Source organism: Myotis nattereri (genome assembly GCF_964212035.1).
Source record: "Myotis nattereri genome assembly, chromosome: 4".
Lineage (NCBI taxonomy): Eukaryota > Metazoa > Chordata > Mammalia > Chiroptera > Vespertilionidae > Myotis > Myotis nattereri.
In genome coordinates, this window is record NC_138079.1 from 81,672,697 (window position 1) to 81,695,735 (window position 23,039).

Here is a 23,039-nt window from a genome sequence, read left to right on the forward strand (position 1 = left end):
CCTGCACAGCCCCCTGAGAAAGGACGTCTGGCGCCAGCAGGACAAAGGGCGACTGAGGTCCTGATACGTGTGTCAGGCCGAAGCCCCGTCTGCAGCCTCCCTGAGCATAAAGAGCCTGCTCCCTCCCCAGTTCGCTGATGGCTCTTTCTGAGTCAGGCCACCTACGCCCAGGTGACAGGATTAATTATCATTTTGATTACACTGAGCCTTGAGTCCGTTCTGTGTGACCCTGGCCCAACCCGGAACCTTTCAGTTGGAATTTCACAGTAATTTTCCTTTTTCCAGACCCCTCAAAGCACAGGCACCGCTCTTCAGAGACCACAGATCCTCTCATTGTTATCGAGTTAATTGTTGACTGTTAACTATCCCGCACCCACCTGAGTAAAAGAAGTCCGTGTCCATCATTTTACTTTTATCCAATCCCGGAGGTTTCTCCACTTTGCTTTCTCCCGCCTCCCTAATCTGTCACCAATGGAGTTCATGTCACCCACTAGCATCTCCTCTTTTGATTGTAATGTATAAAACAAGGTGGAAAACCACCATCCTCCGGAGCATTATCTTAATTTGTTGAGATTCTGCTTCCCGGACATTGTTGACAGTTTGGCTCAAATAAACTCACAAAAATTCTTTACAGGGTTGAATGTTTCTTACGTTAACATTACATGCAGGATGTATGCTTACATAATAGCTTTTTTGTTGTTTTGTTTTAGAAAGAACACAGGATTGTATTGTTCCCATGTCAGAGGCAGGTCTTTGCAGGACGGGGGAGTGCGTTTTGACAGCCGGGAGCAAGCCCCTACTTGCCAGCGGTGAGTGGGTTCCGCAGGACCAGTGGCCGAATCCCCACAGGAACGTCTTGGGATGTAGCGGTCCTTGCTGACTGGCTGGGACTCCTTCTTGCCCTTGCCACGCTTGGGGACCTCGGTCCACGTCCCCGTCACATTCCCCAGCGCCATGCTGCAGTGCCTGCCAAGGCCTTCACCCGGCCGGAGCTGCTTCTTGTTGCACCGGTGCTGTTCTTGACTGCCTGCGTGGGCACGGAGAGTGGGCCCGTGGCAAACTCTTCCTCCTCCTTCTCTGTAGCTCCTCCGGGGTCACCGCACTCTTGGGCTTGTCCTCCGCATTGCGTCGGCCCCTGAAGAGCTACAATAGGTTTTATATATTACTTTTTAAAAAATCCTCAACCTCGGAGTGAGGATATTTTTTCCATTGATTTTTAGAGAGTGGAAGGGAGGGGGGAGCAGAAGAAAGAGAGAGAGAGAGAGAGAGAGAGAGAGAGAGAGAAAGAGAGAGAGGGGAACATCGATGTGATGTGAGAGAGACACATCAATTGGCTGCCAAGGATTGAACCTGCAACCGAGATATGTGCCCTTGACCAGAAATTGAACCCGTGATCCTTTGGTCCGAGGGCTGACGCTCTAACCCAGTGGTTCTCAACCTTCTGGCCCTTTAAGTACAGTTCCTCATGTTGTGACCCAACCATAAAATTATTTTCGTTGCTACTTCATAACTGTAATGTTGCTACTGTTATGAATCGTAATGTAAATATCTGATGTGCAGGATGATCTTAGGCGACCCCTGTGAAAGGGTCGTTCGACCGCCAAAGGGATCGCGACCCACAGGTTGAGAACCGCTGCTTAACCGCTGAGAAAACCAGCCAAAACTATAGTACATATTTGTATGTAATAATATTAATACATATTCCCTGCTGTGCCCCCTCTTCCTGCTCCTGATGTCCCCAGCCCAGTGGGTCCCAGTGTGCCGGGGGTGGGCCCAAGATGCTCAAAGAGGCCAAGGTGGTGGGGAGCATGCGGAGCCCTGGGAATATAGTCTGTTTCTAAGGACCTTCCTTGCTGTGTAACTTAGGGTGACTCATGGGACAGGGTGGGGCTCCCACTCACCCCTCACATAGAGCAGCCAGCAAAAGGCTCCCAAAGCCCAGCCCTGTGTCACCAAACAAGGCCCAGACTCCTGACAGCCGTCACGCCCTGTCCTCAGGAGGCGCCCAGGGAGGTGGAGCAGGGCTCTTCCTCACCCTTCCCCAGCACAGAGAGGCCCCAGACCTGTGGCCTCGGACTTTGGGTAGAGAGGGGAACTGCAGTGACCCAGTCCCTTCCTCCTCCACTAGCTTGGCCTTGGGGCCCCTCCCCAGACCCTGACAGAGACCCATTTGTGCTAATATCAAGGGGGAAAGACCTACAGTTCATCCACTCTGCCCCGGGCCTGACTCTTTCTCCTGCCTGGGGGTCTGGCCCCTTCCCAGTGTGTTTGTACACTCCTCTCGACGGGCAGCTCACCACCTCCCCAGTCTAGTTAAGGTCTCATCCACATGGAATCAGAAACCAGAAAATCTCTTAATAGGTGAAATCTTACAACTTCAGGGCCATGAAACAGGCAACCCTGGCTGGTTCCTGATTCACCGAGCCTGGAGCCAGATCCTTCCTGTTCTGGGCTTGCATCTCCCACTCTGGACACTGGGCAGCTGGAGGTCAGGACACTGAAAGCTTTTCAGCTGTTCCATTTAGTTCAACTGCTCAGCGAGGGTCTGCTGTGCCCCAGGACCGCTGTACACAGCGGGCATGAGCTTCGGCAGGGCAGAAGCTCTAGAGGAGAAGTGGGGGTTGGGAAAAGGGCAGGCACTTTATCCATTTAGTCCTCTAGCACAGCGGTTCTCAACCTGTGGGTCGCGACCCCTTTGGGGGTCGAACGACCCTTTCACAGGGGTTGCCTAAGACCATGGGAAAACACATATATAATTACATATTGTTTTTGTGATGAATCACTATGCTTTAATTATGTTCAATTTGTAACAATGAAAATACATCCTGCATATTAGATATTTACATGACGATTCATAACAGTAGCAAAATTACAGTTATGAAGTAGCAATGAACATAATTTTATGGTTGGGGGTCACCACAACATGAGGAGCTGTATTAAAGGGTCGCGGCATTAGGAAGGTTGAGAACCACTGCTCTAGCACGTCATCATAGAGCCCCTGTTCTGTGCCAGGCTCTGGGGTACCCCCGGGAAAATAAACCAAGTCTGACATCCTGGTGGGGAGGGACAGGCAGTAAATAAACAAATACAGGTATAACAGAAAGTCTGGGAGTGACACGGCTGCAAGGAAACAAAAGCTCGGAGGTTAGAGTTACAGAAGAGGGGCTGTTTTAGGCAGGGAGGTCGTGGGACCCTCACAAGGTGACATATAAACATAACCTGGATGAACCAGAAGAGGGCGAATCATGAGACCCCTTGAGAGAGTACTCTCCTGGCAGAGGGATCATCAGGGGCAAAGGCCTGGGGTCAGTAGTCTGTTGCTGTGTCACAGATGCCTCCAAAGCTCGGAGGATTTAAACAGCAGCCGTATAATCATATAACAATTCTGTAGGAGGGCTGGGCTCAGCCGGGTGGTTCTTCTGCTCTGTGTGGCATCAGCTGGAGTCACTCGTGTGGCGATGGCCAGCTGGGAGCTCAGCTTCATTCACACGTCTTGAGGGACTGGAACAACTGACCACGGGCTGGGCCTCTCCTCTGTCCCCTCCCCTCCCCTTTATCTTCCCTCTCCCGCACCTCTCTCTCCTTTCCTCTTTTTCTCTCCATGAAGTTGCTCATTATTTGGTGATCCAGTCTAACCTTCTTTACATGGCAGCAAGATCCTCAAGAGGGCAAAAGTGGAAACTGACAGGCCTCTCAAGGGCTCGGCCTGAACACTGTACAGCATCAGTGCAGCCCTGTTCTAGGACCGGAGCAAGCCAGAGGCCAGCCCAGGGTCAAAGGGAGGGGAGGGGATGTCACGTGGAGGGAAATGCAACATCCACACAGGGATGGCGGAAATGCCAGTGCCGGGATGGAACAATCCATCATGGGCCTGTGTGGCCACCCTGCAAGAAGCTGGGGGGTGTTCATGGGAGACCCTGTCCCCCAAGGCCCAACTCAGGTCACCTCCCTACTCTGCTCATCTCTCCCTGCCGCTCACTCCAGCGAAGGCCTCCTAAAACCCCGTCTGCCCCACCTCACTGGGACATCTCGGCATTGCTCAACTCCTCCGCTGGTATGCAGGGCCTTCCACGCCTTGCCCCGGGCCATGTCTCCCCGCTTTTGACGTCCCCAGCTCCACACCTCCCTCTTCCCGGCCACCTGAGCCCCTCGACACACCTGTTGTGCTCAGACACCACCTCCTTCAGGAAGTCCCCCGTGTGCCCCCACCCCATATTTGATGCCTCCCCCAACCCTAACCCTAATCCTAATCTTAACCCTAACGCTAAACTTGTCTTGTTGCCCCCATCACAGGTCCCCTCCCCCTGAAGTGTACTTTCTGTGCCCAGTTTTATCTGCACCCCAGCTGTGGCCAGCAGAGGACCCCACATGGAAGAGGCGCCCATAGATGTCTGATGACCTGAGCCCACTCTCAGCTTCCCACCCTTCCTGCCCATCCCCCCACCCTTAGACCCCATGTCCATCCCATCTGCCCTGGGAACTCCCACTGCCCTGGTCCCTTGGAGTCAGGGCTCAGACAGGGACAGGGCTCCATGCACAGGGCTGAGAAAGCAGAGCTGCGCCTGGAGTTCTCATGAATTACTCCTGGGGGCTTTGGGCCTCCTCCACCAGGAGCAGGGAGGGGTGGAGGTGGGAGGGAGAGGCCAGGGTGACTAATGGGACATTCTTCTCGGTCCCTTAGAGGGAGAAGTCAAGGAGAAGAATGGTTGTCAAGGGCAACACATTCTTTCCCGTGGCTGTGGGTAACTCTGGCCTGCGCCACCCACAGGGAGTGGGGTTTCGGGGAGCTGGGGCTGGAGTGTCTGGGCCGAAGGAGCCTTGAGATCTTCCCTCACTTTACAGAGGGAAAGCTGAGGCCGGGAGGTGAGCAGGGCTCACAGCAAATGAGGCATAAAGTGGGAACCCTGGGCTCCTGTCTCAGTCCTGGGGCCATCTCCAGGGGCCAGGGACATCCAGGCTGAGGCCTGCGTGTGAGACAGCAGAGGTGGGCCAGGATGGCTCGCAGTGGCTTCTGGCATCTCTAGCTGCAGGGAAGAGAGAGAGAGCAGCCCAAAAAGCTGGGCCAAGGGTCCAGTGTGAGCAGGGTCAGGGCCAGGGCCAGAGAGCAGGCAGGCTCCAGCCTACACTCGTCCAAGTCCGTTCTGAAGGCCTTAACCTGCCCAGGCCCTTTCTTACCCCTGAGCCTCTGTACAAGCTGTTCCTGCTGCCTGCAAAGCCCGGCCCTCTGCCTGCCTGTGGGCTCTCAAACATCTCACCGCCGACCACCTGCTCTGTGCCTGGCACCCCCATTACCACTCATGCCCATGACACCACAGTGGCGCGTGGATGGCTCTGATTGGGCTGCCATAGCAAAATGCCATCGGCCGGGCGGCTGATACAACAGAAATTTATTTCTCATAGTTCTGGAGGCTGGAGGTCCACGTTCAAGGTGTCGGCAGGGTTGGCTTCTCCTGAGGCCCCTTTCCTTGGCTTGCAGACAGCTATCGTCTGGCCCGCTCTTCACTAGGGGCCTCTGTGCTTGGCCCCTGGTGTCTCTGTGTCCTAATCCCTTCTTGTAAGAGATTGGGTTGTTGTCTTAGGGCCCACCCCAAAGGTCTAAATTTACTTACCTCTCTAAAGGCCCCATCTCAAATAGAGTCACATTCTGAGAGGGGATTATGGCTTCAACGTAGGCATTTTGAAGAACACGATTTGGTCTATAACAGGGGGTGTACCTTCTAGTGAGCGGGACACTTTCTGAGAACAGGGACGGGACCTGACCCTCTGCGTGGCCTGTGGGTCTCTGGGCCAGGTCTTAGGCCTGTTGTCCTGCCCACAGTGGGTGTCCAGCAACTGCCCCCTCCCCCTGACTCCACCCCATTCCTCTCTCTCCCCCGCCTCTGGGCAGGGGTGAGGTGGGCAGGCTGAAGAGTGCGCAGTGAGTTGTAGCTGTGTCCCTTTGCTCCTGTTTCATGCAGGTCCCCCCTGAGAAGGTGGAGCCTGCCCGCCCTCCACCACAGGCCCACCTGGCAGAGATAGGAGGGGCTCCAGGAGCCCAAGGAGGCCGTGGGCTGGGCCAGGAGCTGGATTCGCTCCCTCTGTGCCCAGCTTCCTCCTGTGGGCAGTGGTGAGGGGCTGAGCTCTGCAGAGGGTCCTGGTGTCACCATGCTGGGAGGGACTGGGAAGCTCTGAGGTGGCAGCAACCAATGGTCAAAGTGACAGCTTTTGTCTTCCTCTGAAATAACAAAAAATACCTCAAAGGAAAATATAAAAACATTCACTGAGCATCTACATGTCAGACCTTCCAACTCCCTCCTCTTGCGGCCACTCACAGCAGCCCCGGGTTCCAACAATCATGGCCACCACTGTGCAGACACCACACTGAGGCTCCAGGTGGGGCGTGCACGCCCCAGGGCTGACCCCTAGAGAGGCCCCCCTCTCTCCCTCACTGGGCCCAGTCACAAACCCCAGCAAGGCTCTGAATGCCCAGCATTTAATGACATGCTTTTATTCTAGTGGAACCTGCTGGCCAACGTAAGTTCCCCATGCTCCTAGATGGGGAAGATGGTTGCCATTCTTTCTACTTCCCAGCTCCTGCCACGCCCCCCTTATGTAGGAGACACTTTCCCGCCGCACATGTCCCCAGAGCCAGCACTGGCCATGTGATACCTTTGTGAGAATCACAAAAAGGCGTCCCTTCTCAGAGCAGACTCGGCCCCTCATCCACACCGGCACCCTCCTGCACGGCCCATCTCTCACTGCAGCAGTCAGAGTGCGTGACTTTCCAGCCTCCGATGCAGCCAGGGTGCCCACCAGTCATGCACCCACACCAGACAAGGAAGTGGGTGCCATGGCCAGTGCAGCGGCCACCATGCCCAGCTCCCAGGGGTGACAGAGCTGAACACTCCCAGGGTGGGACCAGGAAACGCAGCTTCGTGTGGTCTCCAGGCCCTGCTCTTGGAGCCTTCAGGAGCTCCCCGATCTCCTCCCGAAAGTTCCTTTCCCACCCAACTCTCCTATTTGCAGCTGAGAATACAAGGGGTGGGGGTGGAGGAGGGGTTTGGGCCCCTGAGGAGACTGAGCCCCTGTGATAGTTGTCCTGTGTCCTGGGTGGAAGAGACCCTACTTTGCCAGAGGCTGGACACTAGGTTGCAGTCCTACCCAGTAATAAGGATTAAGAAACAATTCAGCCAAGTGAGAGGAGCAGCGAGTGACAGAGCCCACGACAGCAACGCCAGGGCTCCTGTTCCTTCTCCCCCCAAATTGTGCTCAGTGACACGAGCCAGTCACAAAGGATCACATGTTATGTGGTTCTATTTCTATGGCATGCCCAGAAAGCAGGTGAGGAGTTACCAGGGACCGGACTAAGGGAGGTTGGAGAGGAGTGGGGAGTGACTGTTTAATGGGTACAGGGTTCCTCTGGGGTGATGAAAATGTTCTAAAGTTGACAGTGGTACAACTCCGAATTGTACACTTTAAGTAGGCATATTGTATAGTGTTTGATATCTCGATGAAGCTGACATTTTAAAAAGAGTGTAAAGTGCCTTTGATAAAACAGTCAGTCAACAGTTATTTGTTAAGCACCTGCTGGGCACTGTGCTGGCTCTGGGCGCACCCTGGTGAGCAGACCAGATCTGGTCGGTCCCTTCCCTCCTGAAGTTCACAGTTTACTGGGGAAGATGGAAAAGCTCACCGTTTTACATGTCTGATTGCAAATGGAAAATGTGCTGCGGAGAAAAGGAACACAGTGTAGGAGAGCTGAGGGATCAGGAAGGGCTTCCCTGAGGGAGGGAATGGGCCAGAGGGAAGGGAGTGAAGTGGAGGAGTGTTCTACATCGAGAGAAAAGCACGTGCAAAGGCCCTGTGGCCTGTGTGGCTGGAATGTAGGGGATAAGGGATGGATCATGGGACCCCACGACTGAACTGTTGAATCCAGATTCTGTGCTTACAGTAGGAAGTCTCTGAGAGCTGTGAGCAATGGGGTGACACCTTCAGGCTTATAATCTGGTCCCTCAGGATGCTGGGAGGAGGATGGGGGTGGGGAGTAGCAACACTGGTGTGGGGAGACCAGCAAAGGGCAGCTACTGACATCCCAGCGAGAGACAAGCTGCCGCGTTTCCACCTGCTGTCATTCTGATCCCTTTGATTTCAGGTCTGATGAGTCACCTGTGAGTCATCACACCCACAATGATTGCTGTGTTTTCCTTTTTAACAATGAACTTGTTTTTAACCACTGAGCCATTATGTTACGGGCCAATGGATTCCCCAAATACAGCCCTGGGGAGAATTTTAAATGCCATTTAACAAAAGAGTCTCCAAAACTCCATTTAATAAAAGATTCTGCACAACCGGCTGTCTGTCGGCTGTCGTGGTGCACGCTGCTTGGGGCCGTCATGAACTGGCCCAGGAAGGGCTGGGTTCGGCTGATGACCCTCTCGAGCGTGACTCTGGGCAGAGGGCCTGGCGCAGCCGCCCAGGGCTCAGCGTGACAGTGACAGTGTGGCCATGTGCAGCCCGCCGCCCCTCGCTGTGTGGATTCTGTGACACCCTGGCATGCTTGCCAGCACAACCCTGGGGCAGAACCCCCACAGTTATGCGGGCTCACAGGGTGGCCTCCTGCTGACCAGGGTAGGCTTCCATTTTTGTAAAATATTAACAATTTGTTGACGTGCTGTGGACTCACCCACCTGCTAAGACGAGATCCCAGGACTCCCTTTGCTGGGGATCTGCTGAGGCAAGTTAGGGTGATACCACCACATACAGACTTCCATTTTGTATTCACACCCATCCTCATGTCAGAAACACAGGCCTAGCCTTCTCCTTCTGCCTCATCTCCCACACCTAAGTCCCCAGTTCCTCCACCACCTCCTGAATATTTCTGAACTCACCTCTTCCTCTCCAACCCCCTTTGTCTGCCCTGGCTCAGGGCCCCAGGACCTGCTGCCCCCCTGCCCCCAGCACTATCTATACCACCAAAGGGCAACATGGTCTCCTTTCTCCTTTCCTGTCTACTTGACTAATTTCCACTTACCTCTCAAGACTCAACTCAAGGGCACATGCCCGGGTTGCGGGCTCGATCCCCAGTGGGGAGCATGCAGGAGCCAGCTGATCAGTGATTCTCTTTCATCATTGATGTTTCTCTCTCTCTCTCTAACCCTCTCCCTTCCCTTTCTGAAATCAATAAAAAATAAAATATAAAATAAGAAAAGAAAGACTCAGCTCAGAAATCACCACCAGGAGCCCCATGACCCTCGGGTGGGGTCAGCTGCCTCCCTGGGCTGTCCAGCTCGTCACCGTCTTCTCCAGTGTGTTGCAATGTCTGTTTGGAGCCTGTCTCTCTGCTCAAGCCCCCGGCAGCCAGATGGGGTGAGAGCGGCTCCTCAGAGGGTGGGGTGGGGGCTGTTCAGGAAGGAGGGGCGTCCTAGGTGTGCTCAGCCTGTCACGGGCTGTGCCTGGGACCAGCGCAGACGCTGGCACTCGGAACAAGCCGCAAGTGACCCCGCGACTTGGAAGAGCCCGGAGCACGTCCTGCGCCTGGCCAATCCCCCTGCCCGAGGGTTTGCTCATGGTTCCACTCAGCAAACACCAGCAGACCCTCTCCCTCCCCACCGCGCCCTCCTGGCGGGCCCCAAGCTGGGCATCCGGGGCCTCAGGAGCCTCCTCATCTGGAGTTGGAACCAGGTCTGGACAGGACAGTGTGAGATAGACTCTGCCAGGGGCAGCTGGTGAGGGGAAGGTGGGGGCATGTTGAACCCTCCTCCAATTCCAGGTCAGGAGGGACCTGGGCTTCAAAGTAGTAGAATTTCCAAGGAGGTTGCGCTAAGGGGCTGGCTCCCAGGAGCAGATGCTACACAGGACACGGGGCTTGAGCTCTTGGCTGCATCTGACTGCTTTGTCTGCGCCTGGAGGGAGTTGTGTGCCTGGAGGGGTGCAGGCAGGATAGGGGTGCAGGCAGGAGAGGGGAAAGACCACCTGGAGCCAGGAGTGCATGGGATTTGAAAGCAAAGCCTCCCCTGAAGTGTCTGCCACAGAAATGGCTTAGCAGCTGGTTCCTGGCCCTGCAACACATGGGTGGGTTTTCCTGGGCCTGTCAGGAGATGGGGGCACCCCAAAGCACAGTTAGGTCTAGCGATCAAGGGGACAGGGTCAGGGCAGCCCTGGGCTGGTGGCAGTGGGGCTGGACAGAGCACGGCCAGGCTGGACCCCAGGCATACATGCTCCTCTTCTGAAATCAGCACAGGCAGCACGCAGCTGGGAAAGCCAGACAGCATTTATTCACCTCGAAAGAGAGGGCACCTGTGCCCGCAGGCCCCCACAGGGCACCGCAGTCAGTCTAGTGTGGCCAGGGTATGTGGAGTCAGGTGGCAGTGGACAGAGCACAACGGGCAAGTCACTGAGCCTCGGTTTCTCCATCTAGGGCTGTGTGGATTGGAAAGCACGCAGTGGGCCCTCAAGCGGGAGCGTGGCTGCTCACCCCTCTGGCTCGGTGGAGATGGGGCCTGGAGCCCTGACCTCCAGAGAGCCTGCTGGGGCTCCAGGCCGGAGCCCTCCGCCTGCGGGGCTGTGCGGCAACAGCTGCGGTGCACTGGCGCCCTCGTGTGGCCATGGCGGGTACCGCCAGGTTTGTGGGCCAATGGACGCGCAGGGAGGACGCGGGGCGGACGCGGGGCGGGGTGGGGGGGGGGGGGGCGAGTAATGAAGCCTGTCCTCCAGCGAGGGCTGGTCATGGAACCCACAGAACCATTGGGGTGATCGTCTGGGGGAGTGTGAGCCCCAGGTACGTGACAATCTGCGGGCGTGACCGCCTCCCAACAGTAACAGGTCACACCTGGACATGAGGGCATCCGAGGTCGGGAGCAATGAGTGAGCTCCCCGAGATTTGCCTGAGGCCCCCAGTCTTGAACACTGTGCATGGCATGCAGCAGGCACGCAGCAATGTTTGTGGCGTGAGAGTGCATGGAGCAGCGTGTGAGCCCTCTGTGTGTGCAAGGGGGTTGGAAGTGCTGGCCCAAATCAGTGGCCAGAGGGTCATACATGCACCCATACCCCGTCTGACCTTCCAGCCACCCCCAGGAAGGGCCTGTGCCCAGGGACAATGAAGGGGCCTCTGGGGACTTCACTGCAGCCCCAGACACTGGCAGGTGGGACAGAGGGACAGGGAGGCTCAGGCCTCACGGCCTCAGTGATGGGCTCAGTTCAGCGCCCTGCACAGGACAGAGCAAGGCCTGCTCCTGGGGCCTGGCAGCTTCCAGTCAGGGGGGCCTTTGCACAGTACCTCAGCTCGCAAGAGGAAGGGATGGAGGTGGGGGGCTGGGTACCCAGCTTGACCATCGCCTTCACCCAAACTCCCCTGCACACAACTTCAGTTGCCTGGAGAGAAGGGGGAGGGCGGGGGGCAGAATGGGACCGCATTCCGGTAGCTAGTGGTGGGATTTCAGGGAGGGGGAGTGTGATGGGTGGGCCATGTGGGTGAAAGGGCTGAGAAGGAGCACTGTACCCTGGTCTCCCCCTCACCCCTGCCCAGTGCCCCAGCCCCAGGCACGTAGGCCAGGCTAGGGACTGAGGCTGGGGAGGGGGTCCAGGCCAGGCGCACAGCCCACAGGCAGGGTGGCCACTTCGCTGGGCGGGATATGGTGGGTCATGTAGCGCTTGCCCATGAAGGAGCCGATCCGAAGCTGCCCAGGGACCTCCTCAGGCCACCACAGGCTGGAGCTGGACGGGGAGAGGAGCAGCGGTGAAACTGCTGCGCGAGGCTGGCTGCCACTTCAGGGCCTCCTCCCCACTCCCACCCCCTCCTCCTGCCGCCTCTGGTCTCCCTGCCCTCCCTTCTGAACAAGCTGGAGGCCTGCCTCCTCCAGGTGGCCACCCTGATTGCCCCAGTGTCAGTTCACCGAGAAACCAAGGCCCAGGAGGACCAGGGCCAAAGCAAAGGACACATTGATGGACAGGGGCGGAGCCAGGTGGCCCCTTCTCTGAACCTGTGGTTAGAAGAGCTGCTGGACCACCTCTCTGACCGCCCAGGGGAGAGACTCAGGTGGGAATTCTCTGCACAGCCCTTCTAGGGAGACTTCCCAGCTCAAAACCACAGGGTCAGGGAGGCTTTCCAGGCTCAGGGGAGGGATTCCAGGTGGGAAGGGGCCCTGGGAGTGTCACCACTCACAAGCGCACAGTGGAGGCAGCCAGGAAGGCCAGGAGCAGGAGGCCGGCCAGAGAAGAGAGGATGGAGGTGATAACGATCATGTCGCCGCTCCGCCGCCCTGGCCACGTGTCGATGGAGCCCGGAGACTTCCCTGCACACACAACGGTGCTCAGGGGCTGCCCTCGGGCCCCAGGGCAGTCGCCCCCACCCATGCTCATACCAAGGCTGGGCTCTCTCCTCCACAGACATCTGTCCGTCTCAGAGGGCATCTGTGCCCGTAGCCTGGACCACCCATCGCTCCAGCCTCCACCCTAGCCTCACCTTCTAGGCTGTTCCCACCAATGTGCCCGCCCCTGGCACACCCAGCAGTGGCAGACCTGAAGACTGACCGCGTGGCTGCCCTGCTCCCTGGAGCCTGGCATACAACAAGCGCCCGCCCCATCCCCAGCTCCTGCAGCCCATCTCCCAGGCATCGCCCACACTGGACATCTGGTCTTCACACAAGCAGTGTCCTCAGCCTGGTGAGTCATGCTGGCTTCCTGGGGCCCTGCTGAGGGACGCCTCCCAGAACCCGTGGCCCTGACGGACTGCCCTCCTCGCTTTGTCCCTTCTTCTCACCCAGCAATGCTGGGCCCGGGCTGGCTCCCATAGGAGGGGAAGGCTGCTGCTGCCCGTGACTGAGCTGGGGCCTGGGCACCCAAGAGTGGCAATCATGTGGGGCTGGACAGAGCTGGTGCCCCACCCCCAGCACCGGTATCTGTGTGGAGGGTTCGCCGGATTTGAACACTGCCACCGGGCACCCAGTCCCCCGGCAGCGGGAGGTGGAGGGGGCAGCTGAGCACGACCATTTCACCGAGTGTAAGGGACAGACTGGAGCCAGGACACCCCCTCCCCAGCGTACCTTGGTGGAGAGTGATGGGGTCGGACCACCTGGTCTCGGCCTGGGGTGAGCCCCCAGCGTCCATCAGGAGGAACTTCACCCTGGGGAGAGGAGGAGGGGTGAGGCTCAGAGCCTCAACTGCCCTAGGCCGGGCGCCCAACACAGCCAGACTCAAGGCAGCTCTTCTGGGCCAGGCTGTGAGCCTTGGCTCTGTGGGGAGTACGGGCTGGGGCTATAGGCCTCCCAGGGGAGAACGGCTGGCCCATGGAGTCTCTGAAGCCATGGAAGCCCCAATAGGGGCAAGCACCCCAGATAAAGGCCTAGAGTGGGAGGGGTGTGTTGAGAGTGCACGCAGAGTCCAGGATCACAGAGAAGGGCAGGTTGGCACTGAGGGCACCAAGGCCGTGCAGAGGAGGCCATGCCTTTGAGGAGCTGGGGAACTCTGGGAGGTTTCTAAGCATCAAGAGGCTTGGGCAGCCCAGCCAGTGTGGCTCAGTGGTTGAGTGTCGGCCTATGAACCAGGAGGTCATGGTTCGATTCCCAGTTAGAGTACATGCCCAGGTTTCAGGCTCGATCCCCAGTAGGGGGTGTGCAGGAGGCACCCTATCAATGATTTTCATCATTGATGTTTCTATCCTTCTCTCCCTCTCCCTTCCTCTCTCTGAAATCAATAAAAACATATTTTCAAAAAGAGACTCAGACAGGCTGGCACTGAGGAAAGCTGGCTCTGGTGGCTGCTAGGGATGGAGGCCAAGCCAGGGAGTGGGCCTGGGTGGGGAAGGTGGGCCTGGCAGGGCTGGGTGAGAGGGCGGAGGGAGGCGGATGGAGATGCTGGCCCAGCCCACAGCGCACCACCTTCCCTGCCCCCCTGCGAACGGTTCTCTCAGTTGGACGTGGCCTCCCTGAGGACACCTGGCCTCATCCTGTGGCCCGGGGAGCCCACGTCTGGACACCTGCTTTGCTACCCCGGCTCTAACCTGACCTCAGCAAGCCCCTGGGCGCTTTGTGCCTCTCTTCCTTTGCTTCCCCACCTCATACCCACTGACTGGGTCTGAACTCGGGCCTGTGCTTACTTTCCCACCAGATCCACCCAGGGGAGAAACAGTGGGCCCATGAGTGCAGCCCTGCCACCCCACCCCACCCCGCCAGCTCTGGTGCCACCTCTTCCCCCTGGGCCCACCCGGAAGCTGGAATTCTGCCTGCCGCCCAGCTGTGATGAGTGCTGCTCTCCCCCAACCCTCCCACCCCAACCCCTGAGGAAGAAGCCAAGGTTTGTGAATGGAAAGGGCCTGCGAGGCCTGCAGCCAGGATGGGGGCCTGGGGAAAGGCTAGGGAGGGCAACCCTGGTCCCTGACACCCCTCCTCTCCCAGGCCCCCATCCCAGGCTCCAGGCAGAGAGACCCACCTGTAAGGTCCGGGGTCAGGGAGGGGGGTGTTGCAGTAGGATGGCTGGTGAAGGTCAGCCAGGCAGTCAGGGTCGTTGCCCACCCGCAGCACGGGGATGTCACCCACGGGATCCTCGCAGGGCAGCTGGTCCAGGGACAGGGGCAGCGTCATGTAGTGGCCATCGGTCAGCAGCTGTGGGAAAGCCGGGATCTCAGCCAGTGCCTTGGGGTTCTGGAAGTCCCTGGAGGCTGTGGAAGGGAGGGCAGACCGATGGGGCTGTAAGAGAGTGAAGCCAGGCCTTCCTCACCACAATCCCCGGCTGGGTCCAAGGCCTGCAGCCCTGGCCCTTCGGCACCCCGAGGGCCCCTGTGACACAAAGCAGGGCTCGTCACCCTCTCCGAGGCCCCTCTCCGTAAAGCCCAGCTCCCAATCCACACCCAGGTGTGGAACGTCACCGTGAGGGGCTCCCAGGCCCGCAGCTTTCCTCAGCCCCACCGCTCGCCCCAGGCCCACGCCTGCACTGGGACGCACCGTTGCTAAAGGCCACCACCAGCCAGACCGTGTCGGCAGCCCCGGCATGACCGTCCAGCACACAGCGCGGCTGCTCCAGGGAGAACGTGGTGGCCGTCACCTTGCCTTCCAGGTCCCCGGGTGTGATCTGCGGCGTGTAGGGGATCAGCTCTGTGGCCATGGAGAGAGGAGTGAGGGTCCTGGGGCCCCCTGCCCTGGGGCTGCCTCTCCCAGTTAGAGGATGTGGGCTCCCAGGGTCCAATCACACCAGCAGGTGCCCCAGCCCCTTGGGTCTGGGCAGGTGCACCCAATCCCTGGACCCCCACTCACCGAGGCTCGTGCAGGGCTGGGGCCAGACCAGCGCCACCAAGAGGCACAGCAGCCGTGAGTGAGGCTGCCTCTGGGGGAGCACCATGACAGCCACCTTCCACCACAGCCACAGCCTGGGGCTGGGCTGGCCGCCTCCGCCCCTCCCCCAACCCCTAGGCCTGGAGAAGCTGGTTAGTCAGGCTGCCAGGCTGGCCAAGGGCTGGAAAGACCTGAAAATATGAATGCACCCAGCCCCTCCCCTCAGCCCAGCCCCCCACAGGGAGGGGCCCGGGCAGGGCACTAGTGTGGGGCAGGCCAGGGCTGAGGGAGGCCACTGGAGCTCAGGGCCCCATGTCTGCATTTAGGCCCCACCCAGCCTCCCAACCCTGGGGAGGAGCCCAGTCTCTGGAGCCTTGGGCTCAGGGCCACATGCCTGAGATTCCTGCACCCCAGGTGCCAGGAGACAACCTCTGGCCTTCCATCCCCACCCAGGAGCAAGCCTGGGGCAGCTCCAGCCTGTCCAGCTCCAACCCCACCACAGCCCGCCTGGCCCTCCTGGGGCCACATCCTCCCTGGTTCTTCAGTTCCCCTGTCCGAGGGAAGAACTCGGAGAAAGGTGTGTAGAGCCCCTGACAGCTGACAAGCCCCCGCTTACATTATTCCCTTTGGTTCTCACTACCTACATGGGTGGGGCAAAAGTAGGTTTACAGTTGTTCGTCAATAGTTAATTCAAGAATAAACTGCTTTGCTCACTCACAACTGTAAATATATAAACCATATATATTTTTTACTAAGATATAATCCATCCTATATAATAAATAGGTAATATGCAAATTGACCCTCTTTCCGCCATGCCATCACAAGATGGCTGCGCCCACAGCGAAGGCAGCATTCTTGTCATGAGCCTTAAGGAGCAATCAGCAGGGACCTGAGGGTGTGCCCCTGGCCCAGTGGGGCTTGAAGGGTGACTTCAGGCCACATCCCCTGCCCGGCGGGGTTTGATGGGGGACCTCAGGCTGTGCCCCCCGACTAGTACCAGGCCAGGGGACCTGAGGGTGCGCCCCCCACCCAGCAGGGCTTGATGGGGGAACCTCAGGCTGCACCCCCTGCCTGGCGCTGGGCCAGGGAACCTGAGCCTGCACCCCCTGCCTGGTGGGGCTTGATGGGGGTGGTGCTGGCTGGGTCTGGGTCTCGCACAATTTCGAGGTGCACGCAGGTGGGCGGGGACTTGACTCTGGGTCCTGTGGCGTGCCCCAGACTCTGACAGAAGGAAGATTTTCATATACATTTTACTAATTTTCTTTCATCTCCGACACTTCTATTATAAAGAAAGGGCAAATAGCAATATTAAAATATTTTCTCTAATTCCCCTTTAATGTGCATGAATTTTGTGTACTGGGCGGCTAGTATATTATAAAATTCACCCTTTTAAAGTGCACAGCTAACTGGTTTTTAGTATATTAACAAGGTTGTGCAATCAACATTAAATTCCAGAAATTTTTCATTTCAAGAACAAACACAGTACCCATGAAGTCACTCCCCCTCCCTCCCCTCGGGGAACCACTCCCACTTTCTGCCTGGATTTGCCTATTCCGGACATTTCACACAGTGAAATCACACAGGATGCGGCCTGTCATGTCTGGCTTTCACTTGGTATCATGTTTTCAGGGTTCATCCATGCTGCCGTAGGTCAGTCCTTCGTTTTTATGGCTAAGGATCATTCCACGGTATGGACAGGCCACATTTGGTTTAGCCATTCATCAGCTGAGCAGTTGGGTTTCCCCACCTTCTGGCTATTATGAATAACGCTGCTAGAACACTGGTGAACAAGCTTTGGTTTGGACATGTTTCCAGGGCTTGGATGTGAACCTAGGAGCGGGACGGCTGAGTCATGGCAACCACTTTCTGAGGAACTGCCCCACCGTTCGCCAAAGCGGGGGCATTTCACACCCACCAGCAGCGAAGGGCTCCGGTTTCTCCACGTCCTCATCAACATTTGCTGTTTTCCCTTTTCTTTGTAATAACCATTCTCATTGGGCACGACATGGTATCTATCACTTTGTGGTTTTGTTTCCCTGATGACACTGAACATTTTTCATGTGCCTGTCAGCCATCTGCATATCTTCTTTAGAGAAAAGTGCTTTGCTTTTTTTTTAAAAAAAGGGTATTTTTCTTCTTGTTGAGTTCCTTATACAGTCTGGGTACTAGGCCCTCATCAGGTAGATGATTTGCAAACATGTTCTCCCCTTCGGATTCTCATTATCCTTCAGTGGTGGGAGTCAAGAGGGCAGCGGCACGCAGGTGACCACCCAGCTCCCCAGCCCTGTGAGCCTGTGGAGTGGGTCTCACTGTGGAACCAAACAGGTTGGGGGGCAGCCAGGCCTCCCTGCCCTCCCTAGGACCAGCTCCCCATTAGGCTCGTGGGCAGTGCCCAGGGCCCACAATACATTCAGGGGTCCAGAAAAACTCCTAGTTTCTTTTAAAATCAGAAGGGAACGAAATAAACTTCTAAATGGAAGAAAATGCCCAAACATATTTTCATCTTTATATCAACACATCATAAAACAGAATTTAACTTTTCCTTTTTTAAACACATTTTTATTGATTTCAGAGAGAAAGGGAGAGGGAGAGAGAGAAACATCAATGATGACAGAGAATCATTGATTGGCTGCCTCCTGCATGCCCTACACTGGGGATCGAGCCCACAATCCAGGCATGTGCCCTGACTGGGAATAGGTTCAAGGTTGATGCTCAACCATTGAGCCACGCCAGTCGAGCACAATTTTTCTTCTTCTTTTAATCCTCACCCAAGGATACGGTTTTATTGATTTTAGAGGGAGAAACCCACAACCTGGGTATGTCCCCTGACCAGGAATCAAACCCACAAGATTTTGGTGTACAGGATGACACTCCACCTGGCCAAGGCTAACATTTTTCTTATAAAGGAAGGATCCACAAAGGCAAAATTGGCCCTGGCCCAAATGCGGCTGTGTGCGCCGCCAGGCTCAGGCCACAAGCACTCCACCCCACCCCACCCCCGGCAGACAGCGAGTCTGAGAGTATGTGATCCTCTTTCTGAGAGGGTTCAGAAGGATAATGACTTTGAGGATGATATCAGACCAATCCTGTCCCGGATTCCAGCTCTGGCTCTACCACTAGCTGGGACCTTGGGCCAGTCACTATATCCTTGAACCTCAGTTTCACCATCTGTAAAATGGAGGCAGCAGCAGCTGCCTCCTATGAGCAGTGCTGCCCAGAACTTGGGGAAGTAATAGGATGGTGGGCTCAGAGTTGCTGGACTCCACAGTGCAAGGACCGGAGTTGGGGATGGGGAAGCAGCAAAGGTCAGTGCATGGGCTCTCTGGCTCACTGCAGCCTGTTCCTTCATTTAGGAAATGGGAGTTGAATGGGCAGCCCATAGGTCCTTTCCAGCAGGACACGTGTGTGCAGGCCTTCATACATCTCGTACGCACATGCACGCGTGTGCACATATACACACACATCCTTTCCACTGACAAATACACTAGGGCCTGCTGACTTTGGCTATTGGACATTTATTGCAAACAGAACATCTGAGGTATGAGAAGCTGACCCAGACCCATGCCTGCCCCTGGCTAGGGGTGGGGCAGTCTCTCCTCAGCCCATGCCAGGCCCCCAGCACTGAGGTAGCTGCATCTTAAGCCCCCACAAGTACAACTCCCCAGGCTTGCGAATTCCCATGCAAATCCAGGCCTGGAGGGGAAGAGGAAGGAGGAAAGGCAAACAGGAGAGGCCCCAGCTTCGGTGGAAAATGCCCAGCCCCCAATAAACATGCCAGCTCCTGCGGAAAGCACCTTCCTGCCGGTCCATCTCAAGAGCAGCCCAGCCAGCAGTGGGGATGGGCGGCTGGCTGCCAGCTGGTGGTCACTGCTGCTCCAGGCAGTCCTCAGTCACGCCCTGGGCAGCCAGCTCAGCCAGCACATTCTGCAGGTAGTTGGGGTCGGGGTAGCCATGGCCTGTCACGTTGCGGTCCATCTCTGTCTTGTGATGAATCTCGTTCCACACTACCGTGTCCGTCTCGCCTGTGGTGCTGGACGTCCCCACCGTGAAGATAAGTCGCCTCTTCCAGGCCACCTTCAGCAGCTCTAGGACCTGCCCCAGGAGGAGGAGGAAGAGAAGGAAGAGGAAGTGAGGGGGAAGGAGGGGTGAATAAGCGCTGGCCTTCACAGGTTTTTCCACCCTGGGGAAGAGTTTGCCAGGAGACAAGGTGGGAGCACCCACTGCCCTCCCCTAATCTGCCCCAGTAATAAGGATGAGGTCAGCAGCACCAGCCACCCACCAGCGTCAGCTGTGGGCTGTGTCGGTGCTGCATGCTAGGACCTTGGTTCCGTCAACATGTGCCATTAACCACCAGCAGGGTCCCTGCGAGCTGGGCCCTTTTTCTCTCCATTCTGTTCTGTTGTCACCTTAAGTGGTGTCACCCACAGTCCCAGATGAAATCCCCTCTGTGGGGGTCCCCAGCTTTTAGCGCTAACTCTGACCCCTCTGGAATGCCAACTGCTGTTCTGACAGTCCAATGGACCTCACACTGAGCACTTCCATGACTCAAGTCTTGGCCCTCCCACCTCAGACAGTGCTGCCGTTTGCTCAGCCCCTGACACCTGATTAGTCCCTACTTCCAAGTACATCCCGGATGAGCTTCCTTCTGTCCCTCCCCATCGAATCCAGGCTCCCTGCTCTCTCCCGTTCCTGCTGCTCTCCACACGCAGCCACCTGGAGTCCATCCTCTCACAGCAGCAGAGACAGCTTTCTCAAACCTAAAATCTGCAGCTTCCACAGCTCTGCGGACACATCCTCACCTCATGGCATCAGGCAGTGCTTAGGCTAAAGCCCCAGTCCCACAGGCCAGCAGCCACCTTCGCTCCTTGTGCACCTCACTCCCCCGCACCCACTTGGTCCTCCTTCAGGCTCCTCACATCTTCCCAGCCTGTTCCCATCTCAAAGCTGTCACACTAGCTGTTCTGTCTCCCACAGGCTAGGAAAGTCCTACCTCGGCTATCAGTGCAGCGGCACAACCTGGCCCACTAGGCTGCGTGAAGACAGTCTCTCCTCCCCACGCCCCAGGAAAGTACGACCCGGTACTCCCGGCACCTTGAGGATGCCCAGCCCACAGCAGGGTTCCCGGGAAGGGAGTGGCCTTGCACTGGACCAGCACTTGGCACAGGCCTGCCAGCAGGCGGCCCTTCCCAAGGGTGGCATGGGGCTTTACCTTGCGGCCCTGGGCATTGTCGGGAAGGTAGCACTGGCGGGGAAACCCTCTGGCAGTAAACGGCTTCCCGGGGTTGGGGTGCTCAGGGCCCTGCAGGAGGAACACAGACAAGGGAGTGGGGGTGCTCCGAGAGGGGCTCACCCACTAGAACTGCACAAAACATGCAAGGCCCAGCCTCGCCCCTTTACCCTCCTGGCTGGGGCTGTTCCTAAGCTCAAGTGGCCAAATAAATGGCCGCCTCTCTCAAATCCTGCCCCTAGAAGACCCAACGTGAACATGGCTGCCCTCCCTGAATGCATGCTACTCCGCCTGGCACCAGACACTCCTAACTTCTTCTATTTCCCTGATGAGAACAGAACCCCTCAGAGGCTGGACGGAGGCTCCTACTTCCTTTGGCAATCCTCCAGGCACGGGGCTCTCTGGACTGCACAGCGCGTCCGCCAGCCTTCAGGACACCCTCACTCCAGCACAGAGGCCCCTCCAGTCTTCACTCTAGAGGTGGCTGGAGCAGGGCCCTGAGACAGTGGCCGTGGTCTGCACAGGAGTGTGGTCTGCACAGCCCTTGCTCCTGTCCTCTGACATACAGTGACGCATCATGTATAGCAACAAGTTTCCCTCTGGCCCTATGGTTCCAACCCTGCCTAGAATGCTTTAAAATTTCACTCTCAGCCGAAACCGGTTTGGCTCAGTGGATAGAGCGTCAGCCTGCGGACTGAAAGGTCCCAGGTTCGATTCCGGTCAAGGGCATGTACCTGGGTTGCGGGCACATCCCCAGTAGGAGATGTGCAGGAGGCAGCTGATCGATGTTTCTCTCTCATCGATGTTTCTAGCTCTCTATCTCTCTCCCTTCCTCTCTGTAAAAAAACAATAAAATATATTTAAAAAAAAAAAAATTTCACTCTCAGCCAAGGAGGAGAAGTAGACGGCAGCCAGGGAAGAGCACATGGTTAAACAAAATAGAGGGATGGGCCCCCTCGGACTCCTGGTCCCCACTGCCCTGCATCTTTCCAAACTGCCCCAGGCTCTGAGATCAACCCTGGCCCACAGAAGGAGGCCTGAGGGGCCAGTGCTCCTATCTGGGTCTCCACTGGGATCCTGCGGCCTTCTGCTAGGATCTTGTCTTGTTTCTGACATCGAGACTCAGCCCTGTCACTCCCAACCCAGCCTCATCTGGCTACTGAGCCGGTCTCTCCATCAGTCTTCACTGCTGGCACCTCCCCGTCCCGTCCTGTGGCCCCAAGAGGGTCCTGCCCCCCAACACAAGTGTTCTTCCTGCTTATACACTTGACCTTCTGCCAAGTACAGATCCAGCTAAGATGTCTCTGCCTCCAGGAAGCCTTCCCTATCTCAGGAAGGAGCTGAGGGCCATCTTTGCTTCCTAAGAGCTTGCTGTACCCCCTGCACTAGTGCCTCCTGGTTCCTGGAGGCCTGAACTTGGCAACCTGGACATCCCCACAGTGACAGGGGACAGACCGCTGGGAGAGGGCTGATTCCAGGCAGATCCCAGGAGGCTCCTCTTTGCCAGGGCCCTTACCTGAATGCCATGAGGAATGTTGTAAACTATGAGTATTGTGCCGCAGTCCTCGTGGCCAGGGAGGGATACCTGGAAGCTGAACACCTCCATCTTCCCCCGAGGCTGGGTCCCAGTTTTCTCTCCGTAGATGGTTTTGCAGGAAGGACACTGTAAACTTGCATCCTGAGACAATACAGAACACCACACACTGAGCTGGAGGCCCCGAGGAAGCACCTAGGCACAGCCACCCACCATCTAGATGGGAAGGGGGCCTGCAGGGGGGCAGGTCGGCCGATACCACACATCGGGTCTGGGCAGGTGGCCCCACTCCCAGGCAGCCTCCTCACACAGAAACTTGATTCCAACAGCTTCCTTAGAAAGACAAGTTTTGTACCAGAAACTCGTTATATAATTTTCATTAAAGGAGACTGGCATCAGGTAGAAAAATCAGGTTTATGAACAAAAGTCCCCACAGTCTATTCACATTTCAAGTCAAGCAAGAAACCTGTGACTGATCAACTGTTGGTGCTGGCACCCTGCTGGTACAGGATACACAGGGATGCTGTGGAGAAAGGCCAAGCCACGCCTGAGGGTCTGCCACATGTCTCAGTTCTCTCCGTCCTCCCAACCTCTGTCCGTTCTGGCTAAACGCCACTGAAGGAAGAGCAGCCAGACATCACCCGCCACCCCCAGCCCCCAACCCCATCCTGTTGCAGGGAAGGGGCTGCCCCTGAGCACACCCCAGGTCCTTCACAAGGCAGCTACAGTCACCTGCTCAGATGCAGGATGACCGGGACAGGTCACCCCTGCCCCCACCCTGGGTCAGCACGTAGGCACCTTATTTCCATTGCAGTACATGGCCAGCAGGCAGAGCAGATGGAAGGCGTGGCTACACTTGGTGAGGCGGCCTACAGCCACTGGTCCAATGGTCCTGCTGTTGGTCACGTCACTGTACCCAGACGCCATGGACAGTTTCTCCATACAGATGATGCAGTCCTGGAGGGGGACCAACACAGGGAAACGTTCGCCAAAAGAGACACTGCGCCCAGAGGCGAGACTTGTAGGAAAAGGCCTT

The 23,039-nt window shown here is 57.0% G+C and overlaps 2 protein-coding genes across 6 annotated transcripts in view; both read right to left on the bottom strand.

Moving 5' to 3' along the window:
• Positions 1 to 630: 630 nt before the first annotated feature.
• UPK3B (uroplakin 3B) lies at positions 631 to 15,395 on the bottom strand. Of its 2 annotated transcripts, XM_081090612.1 has the most exons (6): positions 15,225 to 15,395; positions 14,916 to 15,065; positions 14,404 to 14,632; positions 13,020 to 13,099; positions 12,140 to 12,269; positions 10,233 to 11,691 (listed from the first exon to the last, which is right to left on the bottom strand). In XM_081090612.1, the coding sequence occupies exons 1-6, from the start codon at positions 15,307 to 15,309 to the stop codon at positions 11,532 to 11,534; spliced, it is 834 nt and encodes a 277-aa protein (XP_080946738.1). In that variant the 5' UTR covers positions 15,310 to 15,395; the 3' UTR covers positions 10,233 to 11,531. The 2 variants fall into 2 exon arrangements, with proteins under 2 accessions (XP_080946739.1, XP_080946738.1); XM_081090613.1 differs by lacking the exons at positions 10,233 to 11,691; positions 12,140 to 12,269 and adding an exon at positions 631 to 1,143 and having other exon boundaries at positions 15,225 to 15,344.
• Positions 15,396 to 17,727: 2,332 nt separating this feature from the next.
• Positions 17,728 to 23,039, bottom strand: part of DTX2 (deltex E3 ubiquitin ligase 2) — a 38,702-nt gene continuing 33,390 nt past the window's right edge. For 3 of the 4 annotated variants that reach the window (XM_081090326.1, XM_081090323.1, XM_081090324.1), the window contains 4 exons: positions 22,802 to 22,960; positions 21,986 to 22,147; positions 20,452 to 20,541; positions 17,728 to 19,334 (listed from right to left, as the gene is read on the bottom strand). In XM_081090326.1, the coding sequence (XP_080946452.1) occupies positions 19,107 to 19,334; positions 20,452 to 20,541; positions 21,986 to 22,147; positions 22,802 to 22,960 (639 nt within the window). In that variant the 3' untranslated portion in view covers positions 17,728 to 19,106. The remainder of the gene's footprint in view (positions 19,335 to 20,451; positions 20,542 to 21,985; positions 22,148 to 22,801; positions 22,961 to 23,039) is intronic. The other variant, XM_081090325.1, reaches the window with a different exon arrangement.